At 42.1% G+C, this 21,379-nt stretch overlaps 1 protein-coding gene across 3 annotated transcripts in view; it reads left to right on the plus strand.

Moving 5' to 3' along the window:
- Window positions 1-5,951: 5,951 nt before the first annotated feature.
- The window catches only part of wu:fj29h11 (protein NO VEIN), a 40,746-nt gene continuing 25,318 nt past the window's right edge, over window positions 5,952-21,379 (plus strand). The window contains exons 1-16 of one of the 3 annotated variants that reach the window (XM_041962670.1): window positions 5,952-5,959; window positions 8,445-9,745; window positions 11,269-11,467; window positions 11,567-11,940; window positions 12,188-12,313; window positions 12,397-12,594; window positions 13,427-13,567; window positions 14,345-14,605; window positions 15,874-16,054; window positions 16,144-16,310; window positions 16,476-16,619; window positions 18,405-18,583; window positions 18,880-19,052; window positions 19,341-19,565; window positions 19,657-19,766; window positions 20,664-20,879. In XM_041962670.1, the coding sequence (XP_041818604.1) occupies window positions 5,953-5,959; window positions 8,445-9,745; window positions 11,269-11,467; window positions 11,567-11,940; window positions 12,188-12,313; window positions 12,397-12,594; window positions 13,427-13,567; window positions 14,345-14,605; window positions 15,874-16,054; window positions 16,144-16,310; window positions 16,476-16,619; window positions 18,405-18,583; window positions 18,880-19,052; window positions 19,341-19,565; window positions 19,657-19,766; window positions 20,664-20,879 (4,002 nt within the window). In that variant the 5' untranslated portion in view covers window position 5,952. Of the gene's footprint in view, window positions 5,960-7,095; window positions 7,176-8,444; window positions 9,746-11,268; window positions 11,468-11,566; window positions 11,941-12,187; window positions 12,314-12,396; window positions 12,595-13,426; window positions 13,568-14,344; window positions 14,606-15,873; window positions 16,055-16,143; window positions 16,311-16,475; window positions 16,620-18,404; window positions 18,584-18,879; window positions 19,053-19,340; window positions 19,566-19,656; window positions 19,767-20,663; window positions 20,880-21,379 lie in introns of those variants that run through there. The other 2 variants (XM_041962672.1, XM_041962673.1) reach the window with 2 other exon arrangements.

The raw sequence follows: 21,379 nt of genomic DNA on the forward strand, positions 1-21,379 counted from the left end.
TTATTTCAAATGTTGCAGGAAAAGACCGCCACTATATCATGTTCAAAATGATTATGAAAGCAAGCTAAAAGAATGATCATCATCACCACTTTATGTCACTATCCAGCTTTTATATGACAACCAACAGTAGGTCACTTTATTTGCAAGTCAGATGCTCATACTTACAGTATCTTTTTCTCCATAACAGTAGCTCCTGTGATAGAGTGGTTTCCTCCTATGTGCATGAACCCCAGCAAGCCCTAGGTTAGCATCAACCAAGGCCAGATGGGACAAGTGATCTCTGCAGCGCATTCCAGCATTTTGACCAGCATGACTCTGCAGGAAGGTACTGAGTTATTTGATGACCTCACCTGGCCCCATTCAAGACAAAATGAGTAAAGTGTGATCTCGCAATCCAGCCACCAGACATATGTGCACCCCGGTGCGAGGCACATTGCAAACCCTGCCAGATACAAAGGCTACCTGGAGCATCAGCTGCCCACAAAACAGCTTTTCCAATCCTGCTGTTTCCTGCAGCATATGCGCCTAATTGCACACACTGTCGTCGTACCAGCCTGGACATGTTTGACTCAGGCTGTCTCTCCAATGTGTGGAGGAGCTGAGGCCCTGTAGCTCTTGTCCTTGCCCAGAGTTTCCTGGTGGGAACTGCTTTTTAACCCCCCTGGTTAAGCGTGGTGGGCATGGACATGAGGAATGCTACTCTCAAGTTAAAAGATATTGTTTTGTTTTGTTTTGTTTTGTTCTTGTTTTTTGAGTGTCAGAGGACACAATTTCTCCTCACAGTGCAAATGTTTCTGAGTTTTATAAGGGAAAGAAGTGTATGGTAGAGCTTCAGCTGGGTTTTGTCTACAATGTTAAAATCCAGGACGCACACCCAACTGCCTGCACAATCCACAGTCCAGCACTCACTCTGTAGCTCCCCACACACAGAGACCACTCCCCTTAGCACCAAACCTGTCAGTCAGCATCGATCTCCCCCTCTGACTGTCCTTGAAGTCAGCTTGAACCAATGAAATGCAGAGAAGGATGTAAATCCTGCACTGCCAGAAGTCCTCCATGGTGATGGAGGAAAACATCAGGGTCACCACAGAGATGCGGAGACGCTTTTTAGTTTGCTGTTGGACCTGACTAGTTACTGCATGTCTACAGTGACAGTACACATGATTTGCTCCAGAAAGAAAACAAGTGAAAAGTCCTTTACACCTGTCAATCCAAATGATGTCTTATGAAGTATGAACTGTTGTGTTAGAAGGGGAATATGGAAGGTGTTTACCATCTACATTCATAAGTAATCTAACATTACCATTTACATTTCTCAAAGAATGTAGTTTTCTGTCTTTTTCTGGTGTTTTTTAGGAGAACAAAGAGAAACACACGAGATGAGTGTTTGGGAGTAACACAGCAGAAGTGCATGAGCATGAAATGCAAATATTAGCTCAGTGATTCTGACAGTTCAAATGTAGTCTGTTTGTAAAATGTGACCTTCAGTTCCTTCATTCAGTAAAAGATTATGTCCGGCATGGAAGGACTTTTTACATGACATCAAATCACATTTTAATAAATTTCAGGATGGGAAAAGACCGATTATGTTTTAAGATCACAAAATAAACACAAGGGTGGTAGTAACAGGAATCCTGTTGTGCTGTCATGAAGCATCTTTGTGTTGTTGAATGACACCAAAACAACTGAATTACACTGACTTTACCCAGTACTGGTAAATCTGTAAATCCGGCAGCCCTTATTCTAAGCCAGCAGGTTGAATTGTCATTGTTCTGAAGCTTTTCCATCATACAGGATGACATCCCCTGCCATCCCTCCTGGTAAATATTGCACCACCACAACAGAACATTCACATTTAATTTTAACACTGAAAATCATACAATATAATATAATACATTATAACAATCAATCAATAACATACAAGTGTGGTCTAGACCCAATAATTCCCACCACGAGCAAGCATGTGGCGACAGTAGCAAGGAAAAGCTCCCTTTCTACAGACAGAAACCTGAAGCAGAAGCAGAACCAGACTCTGGGTGGGCCTGCCTCGACCAGTTTGGTTGGAAGAATAATAGTGATGATGATAATAATAAGAATAATAGAAAAAAATAATAACAATAATGTTAAGAAGAAGAAGAAACATGCAGTCTGACAGTTTGATCTTCAGACTTGTGATCAAGTCAGTAGCTCTCCATCAATTATGCCATGTAGTAAGAGACACAAGAAGGAATAGGGCTGTAACACTTACAAGTTCATGGAGTAACATCTAACACCCCTTCCCTCAAAAGGTCACACATGGGTGCCATAATGCTCCATAATGCATGTAAAAGTGCTACTTTTGTCATCCTCACAAACACATCACAGAATTATTTATGACCACCTCACAACTATCTGATGTGTAAGTCAACACATGAAGGTGAAAAATGCAAGCATTCAAAATCCTTATGTTTTGTCCTCAAAGACACAAACACTTCTGTCAAGACTAATGAGGGTAAATATGCTCCCATAACTCTGATCTGCATCAGGATTTGTTGTGACAAGGTGACTCATCTCTAAGATGCATCTTTACCCATGCCTTTACTCCAGCTGAGGAAGAGGCCAAGAGAGAGGCTTCACTGCCCTCTTGTGGTGATAAGACACTCATCCAGCCCTACTGTTCCACCCTTCAACAGTCTCAACATAATACTGTGTGTGAGGATGTCTGTCATATGGTACACATGACAAGGCAGGAAAAAGAAGAAGTATGTGCAGCTGGAGGGAACTCAGAAGTTTCTATTCATAATTCGGTGCTGTACCTGAGAAGCTGAAGTTTGATGGGATGTTTCACAGCTGTGACAGGCCTGCTGGGGCAGGCAGGCAGGTCTGAGAGCTCCACAGTGGGCTGACTCTGAGAGGAAAGGAACAGACAGTGAGGTTAGGCACAGAGTATGTAGGTCACTTTAAGTTTAATAGTGTATGTCAACAGAACACCTTAGAAGACAGTTTAGCATACATGGTCAAGTTTGAACTTTTTGACCAGTGTCTCAGGAGTACCATTCATTAATTAATTCATTCATTCATTCATTCATTCATTTTAGGTGCATGACAGATTTCTATATTACTATATCACCACTGGCAACAAACATTCACGCAAAAAATAGGGGACAAGACAAAACCCCAATTGTCAAGAAGTATGTACCAGCTGAGAACCGGGATGAACAAGCATTTCTTGCTGAAGTGAGTAATTTTATGAGCAATTTTTGCACAAGAACATTGTTCTCGAGGAAAGTTTCGTATTTACCATCTTTGTGCTAGAACGTGAATGCACCATGCCGTTAGCTTGGTAGCCGCTACCAACGCGAGATGAGTTTCGCTTCTTATTTCGTACCGTATGGCACTTAATTGCAACAACATTCAGATTCCGAAATACCAGCACTGTGGCCCTGTGACTATTTTAACGGGCGTTATTGATTGAGTAACATGATTAATTTGAAGTTATATGATCATACATCTGATATTTGCTAACGCTAGCCAGCATAGCAGGTCCGCTGGCTAAGGTAAACGGCCCCATTGGTTATGTCCGTCAGCAGAGACTGAGGATGCTGAATGACGGCAGAGGCGCACACTCGACAGCTGCATCTAAAGGGAATTATCTGGCACAGTAACAGGTATCTGGAGAGTCAGTCAGCCATACCTAACTCGCCATTTTAGTTAGTGTTAGGTAGCTGATTTTAGAGTGATGCTAGCTCATAACTTAGGTTAACTATCTTGCTAGTACTCAGTGCAGTGCTTTGTTCGGACTGTGGTTGGACGCGCTTTCCTGCCAGATTCATTAAGGTTATATTCCCTTCTGAGAGGAGTCTTTCTAACGTTACTTGATTTGAAACGATATCAGGTTTATCGTTAACCCCATTTGACTGGCAACATTATTTGTGCCATCATTTGACAATATTAGCATGATATTAGAAGTGTGGAATTCAATACTCTTGCATGGTTTGTTGGGACGCCCCTTCCTGCTCGACTTCAACCCCGATTTAAAAAAGTTGGGACGCATAAATAAAAACAAAGTGATCATTTACTAATCCTTTTGACATATGCTCAACTGGAAACAGTACAAAGTCAATATATTTAATGTTTGACCTCATCAGCATCATTGATTTTTGTAAATTTAAGCTCTTTGTGAATTTGATGCAGCAATATTTGGCCTTGAGCAATTAAAGACTTGGAAAGCTGTGGAACACTCCAAAAACACCTGTTTGGATCATTCCACAGGTAAACAGGGTGATTGGTAACAGGTGATAGTATCATGATTGGGTATGAAAGGAGCATCCTGGAAAGGCTCAGTCGTTCACAAGTGAGGATGGAGCGAGGGTCACCACATTGTGAACACATGATTGTATAAAGGATGTTACTACATGGACACTTTGTAAACACAGTTCATTTGCGAATGATCGCCTTCTGTTTTATTCACGTTTTACACAGAGTCACAACTTTTTTGTTGTCAGGATTGTAGTTGCTACCTTTCTCTGTGCCACCATTTGACATATACTGTATAAGGCTTATATGAATTCAGTAAGCTTGGCTTGGCTATAAATTGCCACGGTCAAGTGATCCGTGATGATTTTGATGCTCATCTCTTCGTAAGATGAGCCTGGCTATGACCATGCAAATGTTCATATGGTTTTACTGAACAGTTTTTGAGAACATTTAATTAGAAAGTGCTCAAATTACATTATAACACATTCAGAATGTTCTCATAACTGCACAAAAAAAATCCTTAATAGGTGACATAGATTCCTGTTCAGGATGTGCATGTTAAATATCATATGATTTTACTGTATTTTACTTTATTTTACTTATTTCCTCATATTGATAGATTGAAAGATTTCTTTATATTGTGACGTTGTACCATTCAGGAGCTTTAAAATTTGCAATTCTATATTAGTGTTTGACACAGACCAACTGTGCCATGTGAACATCAAGCAAACCATCCAGTCTGGGGCCATCACTGACTGGGTAAGGTTTAGTTTTAAGTGTTTTACTGTATTTTTTTTATAAAGTTGTGGGTGTTTGTTTGGTCATTTTGTGACTTTTGCCGTATGTGAACCACTTAAATCAGCCATGTCCAAACTATTCCATAAAGGGCCGTGTGGCTGCAGGTTTTCGTTCCAACCAAGGAGGAGCACACCAGGCTGGACTCATTTAATCAGCTGATCTCACTTTTCAGCTGATAACTAAGGGATCCCTTGATGTTGATTGGTTGGCTTGGTGTGCTCCTCCTTGGTTGGAACGAAAACCTGCAGCCACACGGCCCTTTATGGAATAGTTTGGACATGCCTGACTTAAATGAATAAATGAAAAGCTGTGACCGTGACAACAGAAATGTAACATTTGGTTAAAGAATGTTTGGCCTTTTACAGATCCAGTGTGACAGCTGATGTTGGTGGTTCCATGCACAGTGCCTGCAGATGGACACAGCACTGCTTCTACATGCAAAGACCGCTGACTGGAATGGCATGTACAGGATTTCATACTGTAAGTTTCTTGCCTTTTTTTCTATGCTCCTTGCTGTCGTTGTGTGTATGAAGGGGGTGTTGGAGTAAGACTGGTAGTAGTTCTTTTGTCCTTTTTTTTTTCTCTGAAACTTTACAATTTTTAAATAAAGTCAGTGTGTTCAGACTGATCCAGAATCCTAGTGCATTAGTTGTGTTGCTATGGTGCATGGACCAGACATGGAAGTGAAACCTAATCCTGACCTAAAGCTACGACTAATTAGGTCTGACTGTGCACAGTATTGCCTGTGTGCCCCGTCACACTTTTGCTGTCAGCCATGTCATCATCACCATTTTCTCTCTTGTAATGATTTTTGTCATCATCATCATTTGCAGTGCCTTCCCCTTGTTGTTAGCTGCAGCCCTAACTGTGAGGAGAGAGAAGATATGATGCACTGACCACATAGTCACAAACTGACCAATGCAAGGTATGTTGTAGGTGGCTTGTTTTCCAGAACTCAGTTATGGTGGATTTTTCCTTAAATGCGCACAGCTGTTTTCAGCGTACTCACTGACTGCTTGCAAAGCTTGCTCTTCTGTTGCATTGTGGGTAATTTAGGTGCCAGGTTTTAACAAGGAAGAACAGTGATAAATTGGTAGGGTGCTCTTTTAATAGTCACACTAGTAGCAGGGGTAGCAACATCTTTTCTGGCTGTGGTTATTTCATTAGCAGCATCATTGGTGGTGCTCAGGTTGTATTATCACCATTATCTACATGTGTTTCATGTGAATATAATAGCACTGATTTTACCCACCCTTTCTGTTTCACTGTCCCTTGTAGACACGAGGAAATGAAACAGAAAATAATGCGTTAAGGTTACTATTGTGCTAATTCTTGTTAGGTGGGAAGAAGGAAGTGATGTGATGTGGTGTATGTGCTAACATGTGACTTTGTTGACATAAATATCCACATAGTTGTCTAACAGGTAGTTGCAAGTTGCATTCTTAACCTTTGTTTAATTTGTTTTCACAAGTGGCACACTAACTGGGTGTTCACACTGTTATTAGGTCACATGACTTACGGCGTGGCAGTAGAGGTGAATCAGCTGGGAATAGTCAGGAATGTGAAACTCAGAGCCACTGTTTCGTTCCCCTCCCTTCCTCAGTGACTGCAGCCCTCATGCTTCTTCTGTTTTGTTTCCCATTTGTCATTGCTGTCCATCCACAGACCAGTGTTGGCCACGTTCATCACCATGTCACCTGGTAAATACTGTATCACTAACTGTGTGTGTCAGTTAATATCCTCAAAATCAGACTTTTGAATAAATGACTGCCTCAGACAAACAGGCTTACTGTAGGAAAGAGAAGACAGGATAATATGTCGCTCTACTGCAGCCCCATCTGCTTTTGCTGCTGTTATTATGGCCTCTTTTTTTTGTTGTTGTTGCTTTGCTCATGTGGTGAGGCAGTACCATTTCCTGGAATGCGAAAGTGTCGCTGTTGGTCACAGTTGGTCATGGACTTGAATCAGCTTGTCAGTTACTTTCAGTTTCATTTCTCCCTAACTTTACCCCGAAAGAACCACAACAGAGAGGGAGGGAGGGAGGGCAGGTTATAAGCTAAAACAGGAAGGTTGCTGCCTTATACACAGTATTTCAACTTGTGAGGGAGATGAAACACTGATCTTGTCACATGAAAGAATAGGTAAGATACACCTAACCTCTTCGTATCCTTGAAGCAACTTTGTACTGTTCTGCTGTAGCTGCTATATATGTTTGAAATTGAATGCTAATTGTTTTGATGTTTCGGTGCGACTACAGTTATGACTGCTTCTGTAACGTTCATGCCATGGTTTCACTAAATGAAAAATACAGTATAGATTTTATATTTGCCAAGCTATGGTAGTATCACGGATTTAGAAGGGTTAACAATTTCAACTTTGTAGTATTAATGGAAACATTACCTGTCATGCCGTCAGACAGACTAATGGTTCATTGGGTGTTCCTCTGTTGGAAGAGAAAGTAATCCACCTTACTATTTATTGTAGTCAACAAGGTGATTAGAGCCTTCTAATACAATATTGTAGTTTTAGCATTTGTTAGTAATGATGAGAGTATTGACTAGGGCTGGATATTAAATTACAATACTTTGAGTATTGATCAAAGTGTGCCCATACATTATTATACATTTATCAGATCATATCAAATGCTTAGACAGATTGTTAGTCTTTGGTAGTTATAGACAGCATTTTATTTAGACAAAGTTGTTGTACAACTGAGTTTTTAGTTGTACCTTCTTGAATTCTCTCTCTTTTTAAACGCTGATATATTGAGACATTTGGCATATTTTTGTGATATTTTAATGATAATAGTTATGTTCTTTACACCTGCCATAGACATGCGTCAATGACTTAATACATCTATTTGCTCCGTTTTGGTCTCCACCAACTCATGACAACAATTTTTTTTTTAACTTCTAAAAGCTCCACTATGTTCAACCCAGATATATTTGTGTTTATTTGTATATATTGGCACTATAGACAGACTGAAGCTGGATGTTCGAGGCTGATTTTTTGATCATCCAGTAATTCTTTATTGCACAATATCCACTTAAAGACTAAATAGATGAACACATTAGGTAAAGAAACATTTCTAAAAACAATCTCTTACATCTGGTTATTAAAGAATTATGAGATATATAAGATATATACTGAATGGGACATTTTGCATCCAAACAATAAACTTGTTACTGTGCGCTGGTGTCATTTTTTGTAAACTCCCTGCCTCTTTTTCACCTCCCTCTCTTATTAAGGCTCATTCTCTGTTGGTTCTCTGTCTGTGGTTTGTGTGCATTTACGGCACATTACTACTTTACGACATATCTTGTCTGTAGCTATCTTATTAGTGAAATCACAGACTACTGGTAAACTGCTTTGCCGTGTCTTTTAATGGTGGTCTCTTTTTTCCCTCAAAGCATTACTCAAGATGGAGAAGGTTCTGGACAACATAGTTGCCATGGTGAAGCAGCACCCAGCTGGGATCCCCCTGAAAAATCTTGCTGTATTCTACAACCAGACATACCACAGGAACCTGACTTTATCCTCCTTGGGCTTCGACTCCATGGCTAGCCTGGTAGCCTCTCTGGATAGGGATCTGGTTGTGGAGGGGAAACTTGTGTTTCACAGAAACCATCATTGTGCAAAGCAGGCTGGAGCTGGGACATCAACAAAAGCTACAGAGGACACCAGTACTGTAGAGGTTTTGGAAAGTATAGTGGCCATGATGAAGAAGTACTCTGCTGGGATCCCCCTGAAAAAGCTGGCTGTCACTTACAGCCAGACATACCACAAGAACCTGACTTTATCCTCCCTGGGCTTCGATTCCATGGCTAGCCTGGTAGCCTCTCTGGATAGGGATCTGGTTGTGGAGGGGGAACTGGTGTTTCACAAAAGCCACCATCATGCGAGGCAGGCTGTAGCTGGGGCATCAACAAAAGCTACAGAGGACAGCAAGAATATGGATGTTTTGCAGAATATAGTGGCCATGGTGAAGCAGCATTCTGAAGGGGTCCCCCTGAAAAAGCTGGCTGTAATTTACGGCCAGACATACCACAGTAACCTGACTTTATCCTTGTTGGGCTTCAACTCCATGACTAACCTGGTAGCCTCTCTGGATAGGCATCTGGTTGTGGAAGGGGAACTGGTGTTTCACAAGGACCATTGCCGTGAAGGTTGGGCTGCAGCTGAAGCTGGAGCATCGGCAAAATCTACAGAAGACAAGGAGAGGATTGAAAAGGTGCTGGGTAATATTGTGGCTATGATGAAAGAACATCCAGATGGGATTCCTCTGAAGATGGTGGCTATAGTCTACAGCCAGAAATACCGCCACAATCTGACCTTAGCTTCACTGGGCTTCAGCACGATTTCCTCCCTTGTAGCATCTTTGAAAGGAGATCTAGTCATGAGAGGGGAAGTGTTGTTCCACAGGATCCACCAGCCTCCAAGTCAGCCTGTAGCTGGGAAGTCAGCGAAAGTTACAGAGAACAGCACGACTTCAACACCACAGAGGGGCGAATCACTTATCGCTACCCCTACTGTTCCAGCCAGCCCTCACTGTGCGCCTCCCACGCAGGCAGGAATTGACCATTTATGTCCTCCTTTGACTTCCACAGCCTCTTTATTCTCTACCTACTGTCTGCCTGTTAACACATTCTTCACTGCGTCCAAGCCACCTGAGAAACTGACCCAACAACAGCTGTACCAAAGGGTATTAGAGGTCAGTTATGGAGGCAAATACATATAACAGAGTATTTTTCAGTTAGGTTGTGTTTACAGTCTTTGTATTTGTTTCTGATGTTCATCTGAGATCTAGTTTACTGCTAGTAGGGTCCCAGACAGTGCATGTTTTATCCAAACATGATACTAATTACCTTGACATAGAACTCAATAATAACCAACGCACCATTACAGAAGGGTAGTAGACATAAGATAGACGTGGGGTTGTGAGTCTGTGATGCTACTGAGGCTCACCGAAACAGAAGGGAAACCTCACAAGCAATTTTCAGAAAATAATTTTGGACTTGCCGCTCTCAGATTCATCGAAAAGTCTTGTAACACAAACTCTGAAACAGACAGCAGCTAAATCTGAACATTAAGGTCTGTTGCTGTTGTTAGCCAAGTTGTAGTTTAGAATTGAAGACTAGTTATAAACTGTTCCCTGGGGCAAATCACAAAAATCTTATTTCTGTGACCTTAAAGCTGCAGTTTAAATAATTGTGCTTATTTAACTTAAACCCAGTTGCTGTGCCTTGTGGAATCAGATTGCTGTTAGAGGCAATGCATTTGCCGATTTCCCCAGTCTGTCTGTGGCATGGATCCCCAAGCCCATTGGTTTCTACAGACATAAGTCCGTAAAAACAGATCTCAAATATATAGTTCTGAAAAAGGCTCAATATATTCCTAAAACAGCAGGGCACTGTAGTTTTTAGCAAAGGCTAGTCAAACTTGAGGAAATAGAGTATGTTTGGGGACTGTTTTCAGTTGTGGATAAATACACATTTTGTGCACTTGGATATATTTATGGCAGTAGGACAGCATATGCAGGATTGAAACATTATCCTCTAACAAGTGCCTCACCACTTGTAATTTCATTGGTCCGTCAGATACCAGACGATCAATGCAGGCTATGCTGCCCTGAGAGAGAAGGATGAATGGGTATTACTAGGTGCCCAATGGAACATTTTTTACTCTTAGCTCTGCCTGACTGTAGAGTAATGTTAGGAGAGGATCCACTGAATAGTGAATAGTTGAGCCACCCAAGACCTTAAGTAAGACACCTGAGGACTGGTTTTGTGATGTGTTGGTGCCCAGCCCATTGCTTTGAAATATTGTGACACTTGTGTTTCAGAATTGCTATCCCTGCCAGGCACAGAGATTACTTCATCTATGGTGTAATACTTGAAAGGGCGTTGCTTTTCTAATGCTTTTTGGCTGACTTTTCACTGTGTAATTTTAAGGCATATTCACAAATTTAATTGAAGAGTTTGAGTCATAGATAGAACATCAAGGTGCAAGGTATTTTGTTTTACTCAACTGATCTCAATTCAAAAACTTACAGTCAATACTGATGTAAATAAACCCTCAGAAGCATTTAAAGATATTGAACTAATAACTTTGATGTAGTTGTAGTTTGGATGTTGGAAGAAAATGACCCGTACAGCATACAAAGTAATTACCACTGTCTACATTTGTACTGTATGTAAACCACCTGGTCAGCAATAGTTTGTTAATGTGTTCCAGGTGATATCGAAGTACCAGTTGAGTGCTCCATCAATGCAGCAGCTCCAAACCTGCTATGCTGAACAGTTTGGTGAACAGCTTCCTCTTGCGCAGTACATGTCTCTGTATGACAACTGGAAAGCATCGAACCCTAAGACGCTGCCCACTCAACCTGAATCAACAGAAGATCCCAAGACTGTTGTATTGGAGGCAACTGCAGGTAGGCAAACATGTCAACATTCAACTTCATGCATAAAAAGAAATGCAGTTACTTCTTCATACTTATGATACAAATATGCGTTGTCATATCCTGCTACAGCAGCACAGGATCTCACGAGAGAGCCTGAAAAAGAGCAGCAGCAACAACAACAGGCCGCTGTGCCCAGCTTCCTCTCTGGCTCTGACTTTCCAGTGCTTGGGGCAGGTGCGAGCTTGACCAAAGAGCAGAAGAGCAAAATTAGAGGTGCGACAGCAAGAGCGGGCTCTTCCCCTGTGTTTAGAGAGGCTTATTGTGCCCAGCTGAGAGAGGTCCACGGCGCTAATATGCGGGCACTTGAGGCTATGGAGGAGGATGAGGAGGATCTCACAGGGAGGAGGAGGAAAAGAGTCCTCGATCAGGACGTGGTCAACAGTCTGATGGAAGATGTGATACGAGACATTGCTGCAGAAGGAGAGCTGGTCACCAAAGAGAAGGTGAGGTGGAAGGAGACATGTTTTGAACATGCACATAAAGATGTCCTGTAGTCCTAAACCCTCCACATTGGACCACATAGTCCAGATTAACAAAAGTATATGCTGCTACACATGACAAAATGTTGCTGAAGGACATGTTCACCCAAGAGCATCAGGGGTAGATTTTATGTTGCATCTGCACAGCTAACTAAATTACTGTATTTCATTTCCTCATTGTCCCTTCAATGTCTTCTGCAACTCTATCCAGGTGATATCCAGGGTGTGCGAGCTGTTGCAGGTTCCCTCTTTAGAAGCAGGAAGGATAAAACCTTGGATGACTCCGGCTCTCAAAGATCTTCAGTACCTCATGAGAGAGGTCAACATGTTCATAGAGGTTGGCAAACATATATTTGCTAATACTTGTTTTAATCTGGATGTTTGGTTGCTACTGAAGTCTTTTTGTTCTCTTTCTGTCAGTCTACTGAAGCAGTGACATCCATCTGCACCCTGTATGAGCTGGGCCAATCACTAGCCGGCCTGAAGGACAAGAAGCACTATGAGGAGCTAAATCTGGGGCCCCTCTGCAAACTACCTCTTGTCCACCGCATGTTCAAGATTGACAGTAACACAAAGGATGACGACATCCACCAGATCGAGACAATAGACATCTTAAAGGTCTGGCTCACATGACAAATGACATAGTTGATAAAACTGGTTTTAAACATTCCCCACAAACAGATATTATGTTCATTTTTGGTGATTGAGCTTTGGATTTAAGCTTCGCAGTTTTACATTCCCCAATTGGACTCACTTTTTTGTTTGGACTATTAACTCTTGAACCAAAAATATTTATTTTGGTAACACTTTCTGCGTGGGAAGAGTTGATTCATTTAGGAGGCAATGAGCTGTGGTTCACAAGTATGTTTGCAGATTATGTAACATTTAGGCACTTAATATTACATATAGCACTTATATTTACATGCTGTTAAAGCCACTAGGAACTGGATGCAGAACAGCATTACATTAAACATTAACTAACACCAAAAACACCACATTTTCCTTAGTTTCTGGAAGAAGTCCAGATGTAAGGATAGTAGGGATGTTTCTATTAGATGTAAATTCAATCAGAAAGGCCATGCAAAATAATGCAGGTGACCTCAGGGGGAAACACAACAGTAAATCCATGTAGTTGAGGTTACTATGGCAGCACAGGAATCCCACAGCCACGGACTGTATGTTTGAGCCACATTAACCTGAATACAAAATGCTAGTTTTCCTTCTCTGTCATGAGACAGTTCACAATTGTTCAAAACAGAGATCAAATTAAAGTTAAAAAACAACAGGGAAGAATTTTACAGCTCCTGATGACGTATCTGTTAACTGATGACGAGACCGTGCACACTGTTTGACCGAATTAACTACGAAGTCATGATTGAGTTTCCTCTAGCTTTAGGTTGGTTCTGTGTAAGGTTTTCACTTCTTGAATGTGTCTGTTTCCATCGTTTAGCAACTTCGCATTTTCCGGAAGCAGCTGAACAAGCCGAAAGTAGACCTGCCTGAGTTCATGAAGTATCTGTCTGACCAGTACAACTGTGACTCTCCCTACGAGCTGGGTGTCAGGATACACAGCATCGGGCTGCCCATAGCAGTAAGAAACATGACCGACTGCAACATTCCAGGATTGTTCACCGATGAGTAATCCCTGTAAAATTGTGTTTTAGGCTTTGTTTGCCAGCAGAGGCAACTATGTCAAAAATGGTTTACAGTGTTCTGAATCTGCCTGCATAAATGGCCAGTGATGCAAAGGGAATGTTTAATCAGTCCCTGCAATTGAACTTGTTACCGAGTTGGATCTTAATGTCCTCTTATGCCAGGATCAGCCTACATGGATTTTGAGACAATTTTGCCACGGCCGACGAATTACCAGCATCACGGCAGATTGAGAACGACAGCCGGGCTTCTATAAAGACACCAAAAAGTCTAGCATGTTAGAATTTTTTTTGGTCTTGACACACCTAGTGTGACATCTCCTGTGATGTTGTGGTGCACAACAGGGTCATGCTTAGGACATCCCACCAGCCTTCGCATTCACTCACCCTGCCACCATGATTTTCGTTAAAAAATGTCAGCACCACTAAAAGACCTTCTCTCACCTGATCCATGTGTGTTTTGAACACATTCCTAGAAAAGCCACTGGACAAAGTTACTGGCTATACTCTTACTACTTCTATTATATACTGTAAGCATATCTGTGTGTCATCAGGGGTGACCATATCATAGGTGGTCACTGAGCTGATGAGAGAGGTGTTGAACTCTCGGCACATATCATCAACCTATCTGGTGGACATACAGCACAGTGGTACATTTGAGATGAAAATACGTTTACCCATGTGTAATCCTCAGCTTGTTTCACTCTCCTTCTCAGACCTTAAGCAAGGTGAGTCGCTCTGAGCACATCATCATGGAGCGAGCCAGGGAGGTCATCCTCAAAGAGCTGGAGGAGGAGGCCGACGAGCAGCTGAGGAAGATGAAGAAGAGCGTGTTAGAGCCATTTCAAGGCGCAGGTTCCTTCTCCTCCACAGGCAGCTTGGACCTCAGGAAAAAGTACGCTTCCCTGCCGGCGGCCGAGCTCGTGCTGGCAGTCTTCTCAAACGCAGAGGAGGTGTTCACTTCTAAGATGGCCATGGTGGGTGCTAGACAATGACAGATGTGTGTCAGTAATGAAACCGATGCTTTGTCAGGTGCATCCAAAGAGCTTGCTCAGTGCCAGAGTGGTAAGTTTGTGTCCACTTTCTCAGGAGAGCACCCTGCCGTTGCTGCTTGACTGCTGAGTCATAGTTCCACTAAGCTTCCCACTATGAGCCTTCAGGGGGATAACAAGGAGCTAATGGCTGTTCTCCAATTCTGAACTCATTAAGAAGATGTCACCCTTCATAATCTCCTAATCCTTAATGAAGGCGCAAGAAAAAGTTACTTTTTAGCTAATGAATACTGGCTAGACATTAGATTTGTATCTTAACTCATCTTGGCAGCCGTGTACGTGTTCATGTTCTGGGATTATCTTTATCCTTGTTACTTTATCCTACTTATCTGTGACATAGTGTGCTTTTTTTCTTAATCATTAATCATCATCCAGGTCAGGTATCATTAACACCACCATTCATTTGTCCTGCTGTCTGTTTTCCAACATCATTATATACTGAGATGGAGAGTTGGAGGCACATTGTATGCTGTCGCATTCAGACGTCCCTTAATTGGAACTAAGAGCCTTGCCAAAACCGTAAACACCTTTTATTTTGAAAAAATGCAGAGGTCGCCTGAGTTGTGGAATAAAAAGAGCTACCATCTCAGTGACAAGGATCAGTTCCCATCTCCTTCGTAGGCCTACAGAGGGAGTTAGCAGCAACAAAGACAGCACTGTTCAGCCAGTGTAAATTAGCATTTTTGCCCTTCTTCTGCCGAACAGGCTTCAGGTTTTATGCTTGCTGGATTTATCAGAACTGCTAAGCTTTTAATTAAGTCTTTTGTTTGTTTTCTAGGGTTTATTTGTGCCAGTAAGAAAGGCAGAAACAAACTGGCATACTTGTTTCTGCACATTTTCTCCATACCTCATGTCACAATATCATGTTATATCAATATCAGCAGAGTCAGCCTTGAATATTTATCAGAATTAGTCAATGAAGCAACAAAATAAACAACTTCGGGTGTGTATTGCATGACACTTACTGCACTAGGATGCATGAGCATCTGTGTTGTCTGTGTTTACTTTAGAGGGAGTAATGCATATTGTTTGAAGCAAAGACTTGGTATTTTTTATGCTAACACATGAAAAACAATTACATTTGATGGCAACCAGAGGGGGCGTGCCAGAGACACAACTCAATTGTCATTTGTCATGTCTTATCAATGATTCCCATGTCTCTGATAAGTGCTTCTGTTTGTTTCCCAATCCAGCATGTCCAGAACTTCCTGCTGCAGGTGTCACATAACCGACTGGCCAAGGCTCTGTTTCAGTTGGCCATCTGCGGCGGCTCCCTTGCTGTCCCACAGGACCTGGTGCCTAAAGACAAGACATCCAAAATCACAGAACAAACTAAAGCAGAGGACAAAGCCACCACATCCCTCCCCAGTGAAGGTATTTATACAGGATGTAGTTTTTCTGCCGCACATTTTAGCTGGTCTGATTGTGTCTGCTAATGATGTATCTCCTCTGTGTCTCCTCAGCCAAAGTGAAGCAGTACCTTAAAGACAGCCTGTCCTCTCAGAACTCAGCCTTCACACTGGCCCACATGGCCTCTTTGGAGAAGAAGTTGAGCAAACACTTCCAAGTCAAAGATTTCCTGTCTTTAGAGCAGGGCAACTTTCTGGACTTCCTGGTTAAAAACAATCAGGTGCAGATTGTTTTTTAATAACTGAAATTGTTTATTTTGCTGTTAACTTGCAGAGTCTGTATGAATGTGTATTACATATCTGAGGCGTTTTACAGAAACTTTCAGAAAAGGTCTCCTGGACTTGCCACAGCAATAAGATGAACATTTGTCTTTGGTTGTGTGCAGCTGCTGCAGGAGACACTGGGGTCTACTATTATTCTGGGCAGTGGCATCATGGAACTTGCAGGCAGTGGTTTTAGACCCACCAGACAGGATGTGTTTGAGTTCATCAACCAGTGTGGCGACATAACCTCCACTAATCCTGAGGAAGTGAGTTGCTTAAAGGCACAAGCAAAGTTGTTGCAAAACATACACAGGCATGTGAGAAAATTAGGACACCCCATTAAATAATCAGCTCTTTATTTAGAAATGGTACACATACCAATATCCAGTCATGTTTTTATGTATTTTTCAAAAAGAAAGTGATTTGATTGCAATTTAACAACAAAAATGAACATTGTTTGACAAATCCAAAAAAAGAAAAAAAATAAAGTATGTATTTCAATGGAGGAAAAAGTTAGGACACCCTACCCCCTAGTAGCTAGTGTTGCCCCCTTTGGCTGATATGACTTCAACGAGACGCTTTTTGTAGCCTTTTACCAGTCTGACATCGATCAGGAGAAAGTTTGGCCCACTCCTCAATGCAGAATTCTTTCAGCTGTGAGATGTTTGAGGGGTGTCTTGCATGTACAGCCCGTTTCAAGTCACCCTACAGCATTTCGATGGGATTAAGATCAGGGCTTTGACTTGGCCATTCCAGGACTCTCCACTTCTTCCTTTTTAGCCAGTCCTTGGTGGATTTGCTGGTATGCTTTGGGTCATTGTCTTGTTGCAGTATCCAGTTACGCTTCAGCTTTAATTTTTTGACAGATGGTTTCACATTTTCTTCAAGCACCCTCTGATACACAGTAGAATTCATGGTGGATTCTATGATGGTGAGTTGGCCAGGTCCTGCTGCAGCAAAGCATCCCCAAACCATGACACTGCCCCCTCCATGCTTTACAGTTGGTATGAGGTTCTTTTCTTGGAAGGCTGTATTTGGTTTACGCCAAACATGTCTTCTGTTCTGGTGTCCAAATAATTCAATTTTAGACTCATCTGTCCAAAGAACCTTATTCCAGAAGTCGTGGTCTTTGTCTATGTTCTCTCTGGCAAACTTCAGTCTGGCCTTGATGTTTTTTTTAGAGAGCAAAGGTTTCTTCCTTGCACACCTCCCATGCAAGTCACACTTGTGCAGTCTCTTTCTGATGGTAGAGTCGTGCACTTTCACATCGACAGTTGCCAGAACCTGCTGTAATTCCCTTGATGACACTTTAGGATTTTTCAGGACCTCTATGAGCATCTTGCGTTCTGCTGTGGGGGTAAACTTGCTCGGACGGCCAGATCTTGGCATGGTGGCAGTTGTTTTAAATGTCCTCCACTTGTAAATAATTTTGCGAATGGTGGAATGGCTGATGTTAAATTCTTTTGAAATCTTTTTAAATCCTTTACCAGACTCGTAAGCGGCCACAATCTTCTTTCTGAGGGCATCAGGAAGCTCTTTAGACCTCACCATGGCGCTCACCTCAACATACCAACTGTCAGGGCCACACCAAACTAAATTTGAGGTTTAAATAGGGCAAGGCTCCATTCAAATGCTGGGTAACGATGTACTAATCATGTGCACCTGACGTGATGCACCTGTTTGGGATTTGCAACATTTTAAGAGGGATAATATAGGGGGGTGTCCTAATTTATTCCTCACCAGAAATTGCATTATTTTTTAATTAAATTTTACAGAAAGTTTTAAACAGGCTTTTCTTATTTTTTTATTGTTTAGTTATCTTACTTGGAACCCTCAGTTTCATTAAAATTGACATTAAATACCCATATGTCCAAATATATTTTAAAATACACAGGATTTCATGAGGTGTCCTAATTTTTTCACATGCCTGTACATGTTTAAGCACTTGAACAAAACCCTTCCTCTCTCAGTGTCAATTTTCTTTCTGTGTCGCTGTAAAATACATGTTTTACAATTTGGAACATTAACATTATCCACCTTCCTGTTCCCAGCTGTCCCACATTGAGTCAGCACTGAGGTCCCACTACAGGGTGCGAGACAGTCGTGAACTAGGCTACGGCACTCTGCACATGCTGGCTGGCCTGGTCCAGCGCCAGAGAGGGCTGGCTGAAGGAGGACTGAGCCCGGTTTACTATGAGTCAGCCCTGTTCGCCAAATACTGCAAATCAAGGTTAGCAGTGTGTTACGAGACAGACAGACTTTATAAAGCTCACTCCAGGGCCAGAGAAGGCATTATACAACTGTTTTCACTTGTCATGATGCTAAAACTTAATTTTATGGTTGAAATCGGTGGAATGCTCCTTTAAAAGAGCTAACTGCTGAATCAAAATGTTGCATCTGCCAGAAACATAACCTGAATGTGATGTCATCATGGGCTTGATGTGTCAGTAGCTTTTTAAGAGATGTGAACATTTTCTTGCATGTAAAAGTTTGTCCTCATGTCCCCAACGTCCCTCCCCTGAACAGTGCTGAAGGTGGGTGTGAGGCAGTGGGATGCCTAGGTGAGATGTCCAAGGCCCAGGCCCTGGCCAGCTTGCTCTCCTGCCCTCTGCTAGAGGATTTAAGCGAGTGGAGCCAATGGGAGTTGAACTTCAAACCCGGTCTTGGCTCCCTCAAAGAGTTTATCGAAAGAAATGCAGGTAGGAATCAGCCACAGTGAGCTTGCGTCTCATCGGATGTATCATTTGTAGATACCTGGACTGCGCATTCTCCTGTGTAGTGAAATTTTTAATTCTGCTCTGTGTTTCTCAAACATGCTCACTTGGTGAAAAAAATTGTAGTGTGAAAACATATCTTTGTGAGGAAATGTGGTTGTTTCAGTAATAAATGGTAGGGAAGAGTTATGGGATATGTACTTTTAATATTGCAAAATAATATGTAAAACTAAAATGTGAAAAGCAAACTCTTTCTGTTTACTTACAACACAGCTAATACTGGCCTGGCAGCGTTGGAGGTGATGCCAGGTTTGCTGCTCAGGATCACCACACACACGGGGGACAAGCATTTCTCGAGCGCTGCCATGACCCTCGACCCCGTCGGCACAGCCGGCCACCTCGTGTCCATCGTGGTGGCTGACGGCATCGTCAATGCTCCCACGGCCCTCTTGGCCAATCACATGCAGAGCTCCCTGGCAGCTGCTGTGGCGAAAGAAGGTAGTGATGCATCAGGGCAGGGCTGGGAGACTAATGTGTTGTATTTCAAAGTGTGTCATTATTATTAAAAGTGTGTTTGTGTGTGCTCTAGATCTGTCCCAGGCTGAAGAGGATGTGTCATGTTACAGCAGAGTGGCCAAATTCCTCTTGGCGTGTTTGACACGAATCCCCATCAGAACGTGCCGGGCTCTTTTGCAGCAGGTCAGTCGCACAGCATTGTCCAAGTGAGAGGACAGTCATTTCTGGAAAGAAGTTGTGTTGAGGTATTGTCTTAAAGGTTCAGTTTGTAGGATTTAGTGGCATCTAGTGGTGAGGTTGCAGATTGCAAAAATGCGAAAACATGACGATTATATTTTTCAGTCAATTATACACTAATGAACACATAATTGTTAATTTTATATTCCATTTCTACCAATAGATCCCCCTAAATCCTACATGCTGGGCTTTTAAGAAGGCTCAACAGGAAATAGAAATAGCTCTGAAGTCCAGAACCATCCAAGTATCCTTGAAATCCAATCAGTGCATTTCATAATCTGTGCATTTAGGTTTAACACAAGATCAGTAGGTGTATAGCATCATTAGCTGTCAGGCTCAGTGAAACAAAAATCATACATTCTGAGTATGGAGAGTAGAGATACTGATGCTGGCCTTTTATTTCTTTTGAAATGTCGGTACTCAGAGTGTATAATTAGGAAACATTCTTCCCAAGCAAACAGATGGAGCACAGCTTTGAACAAACAAAAACTGTTAACAACATTTCAGTGTCTCCTTGACCAAAAGAGTGGGCAGCTTTAGCCTATGAATTTAATCCGCTCACCTAAATTGAGGAGGTGGTAGTTATCAGTCTTACAGTTGTCATGCCAACCACAGACCTTTCCAGCAAGCCAGTCTATTCAGATAGATAGAGCCTCTTCCTTGCTTGTTGGTCTTTTTAGGTTTACTCCAGCTGTAACTCCTTTTCACTTGTTTGTTTTAGCAGCAATTCCTACTGCATAGTTTGCATAACAAAATACCAAAAGGCATGATTACCGAATGCATTTCTGTTGGAACTCTGATTAAGAAATGGTGTGCATGTTCTTGTGTGAATGTGAATTTCAGGTGTTTTTGGAGCCTTTCTCCCGTGTCATTGGCCAGGCCAAGTCTAAGCAGGTCCTGATCACTGTGGCCCAGTCTGACTCGAAGCACATGAACTGTCTGCACCGGCTGGGCATCCTTCTGGGCATCACAGACTGGGTCAAAGACTACCAGAAAAAGCTGAACCCTCCACAGAGCCAAAATGGCAACATGCACACAGCTCCTGTTGAACCAGCCAAGGTCAGAATACAACTCAGGAAAAAATAGAAAAACACGGACGAGTCATGTTTGAAACGGACCTGGGAAGGTCATTTCACCTGCCACTAATTACCGTTAATTCTGCTGGCGACTTGATGACAGGCCAAAATGAGACTTGGCTGACATTTCTTTTGCGTGCCCTCTGCAGTCGGTGAACATACTCAGCCAAAGACTTATTCCCTCTGTCCCTCTTTTAAGTCGCAGCTACAGGCCACTCAAAATTGTTTCTGTCCTCTCAGGCTACAGATTTCAGCGGAATCTTATGAGTTGTAGTTATTTCTAACTTAAGTTTATTCAAAACCTGAATGCCACCCAAACCAAAATTGATTGAATAAGGGATTTGAATGCGTTCAGATATGATAAGAAGATTTAATACTGAGATCGGATTCAGTAAGTGGATTTGATGTTGGATTCGGATTGGATAACGTGCTATCCTGTTTTCAGAATCAGAATCAGCTCTATTGGTCAACTACGTGTGCACA

The sequence above is a fragment of the Chelmon rostratus genome, chromosome 21, assembly GCF_017976325.1.
Source record: "Chelmon rostratus isolate fCheRos1 chromosome 21, fCheRos1.pri, whole genome shotgun sequence".
Lineage (NCBI taxonomy): Eukaryota > Metazoa > Chordata > Actinopteri > Chaetodontiformes > Chaetodontidae > Chelmon > Chelmon rostratus.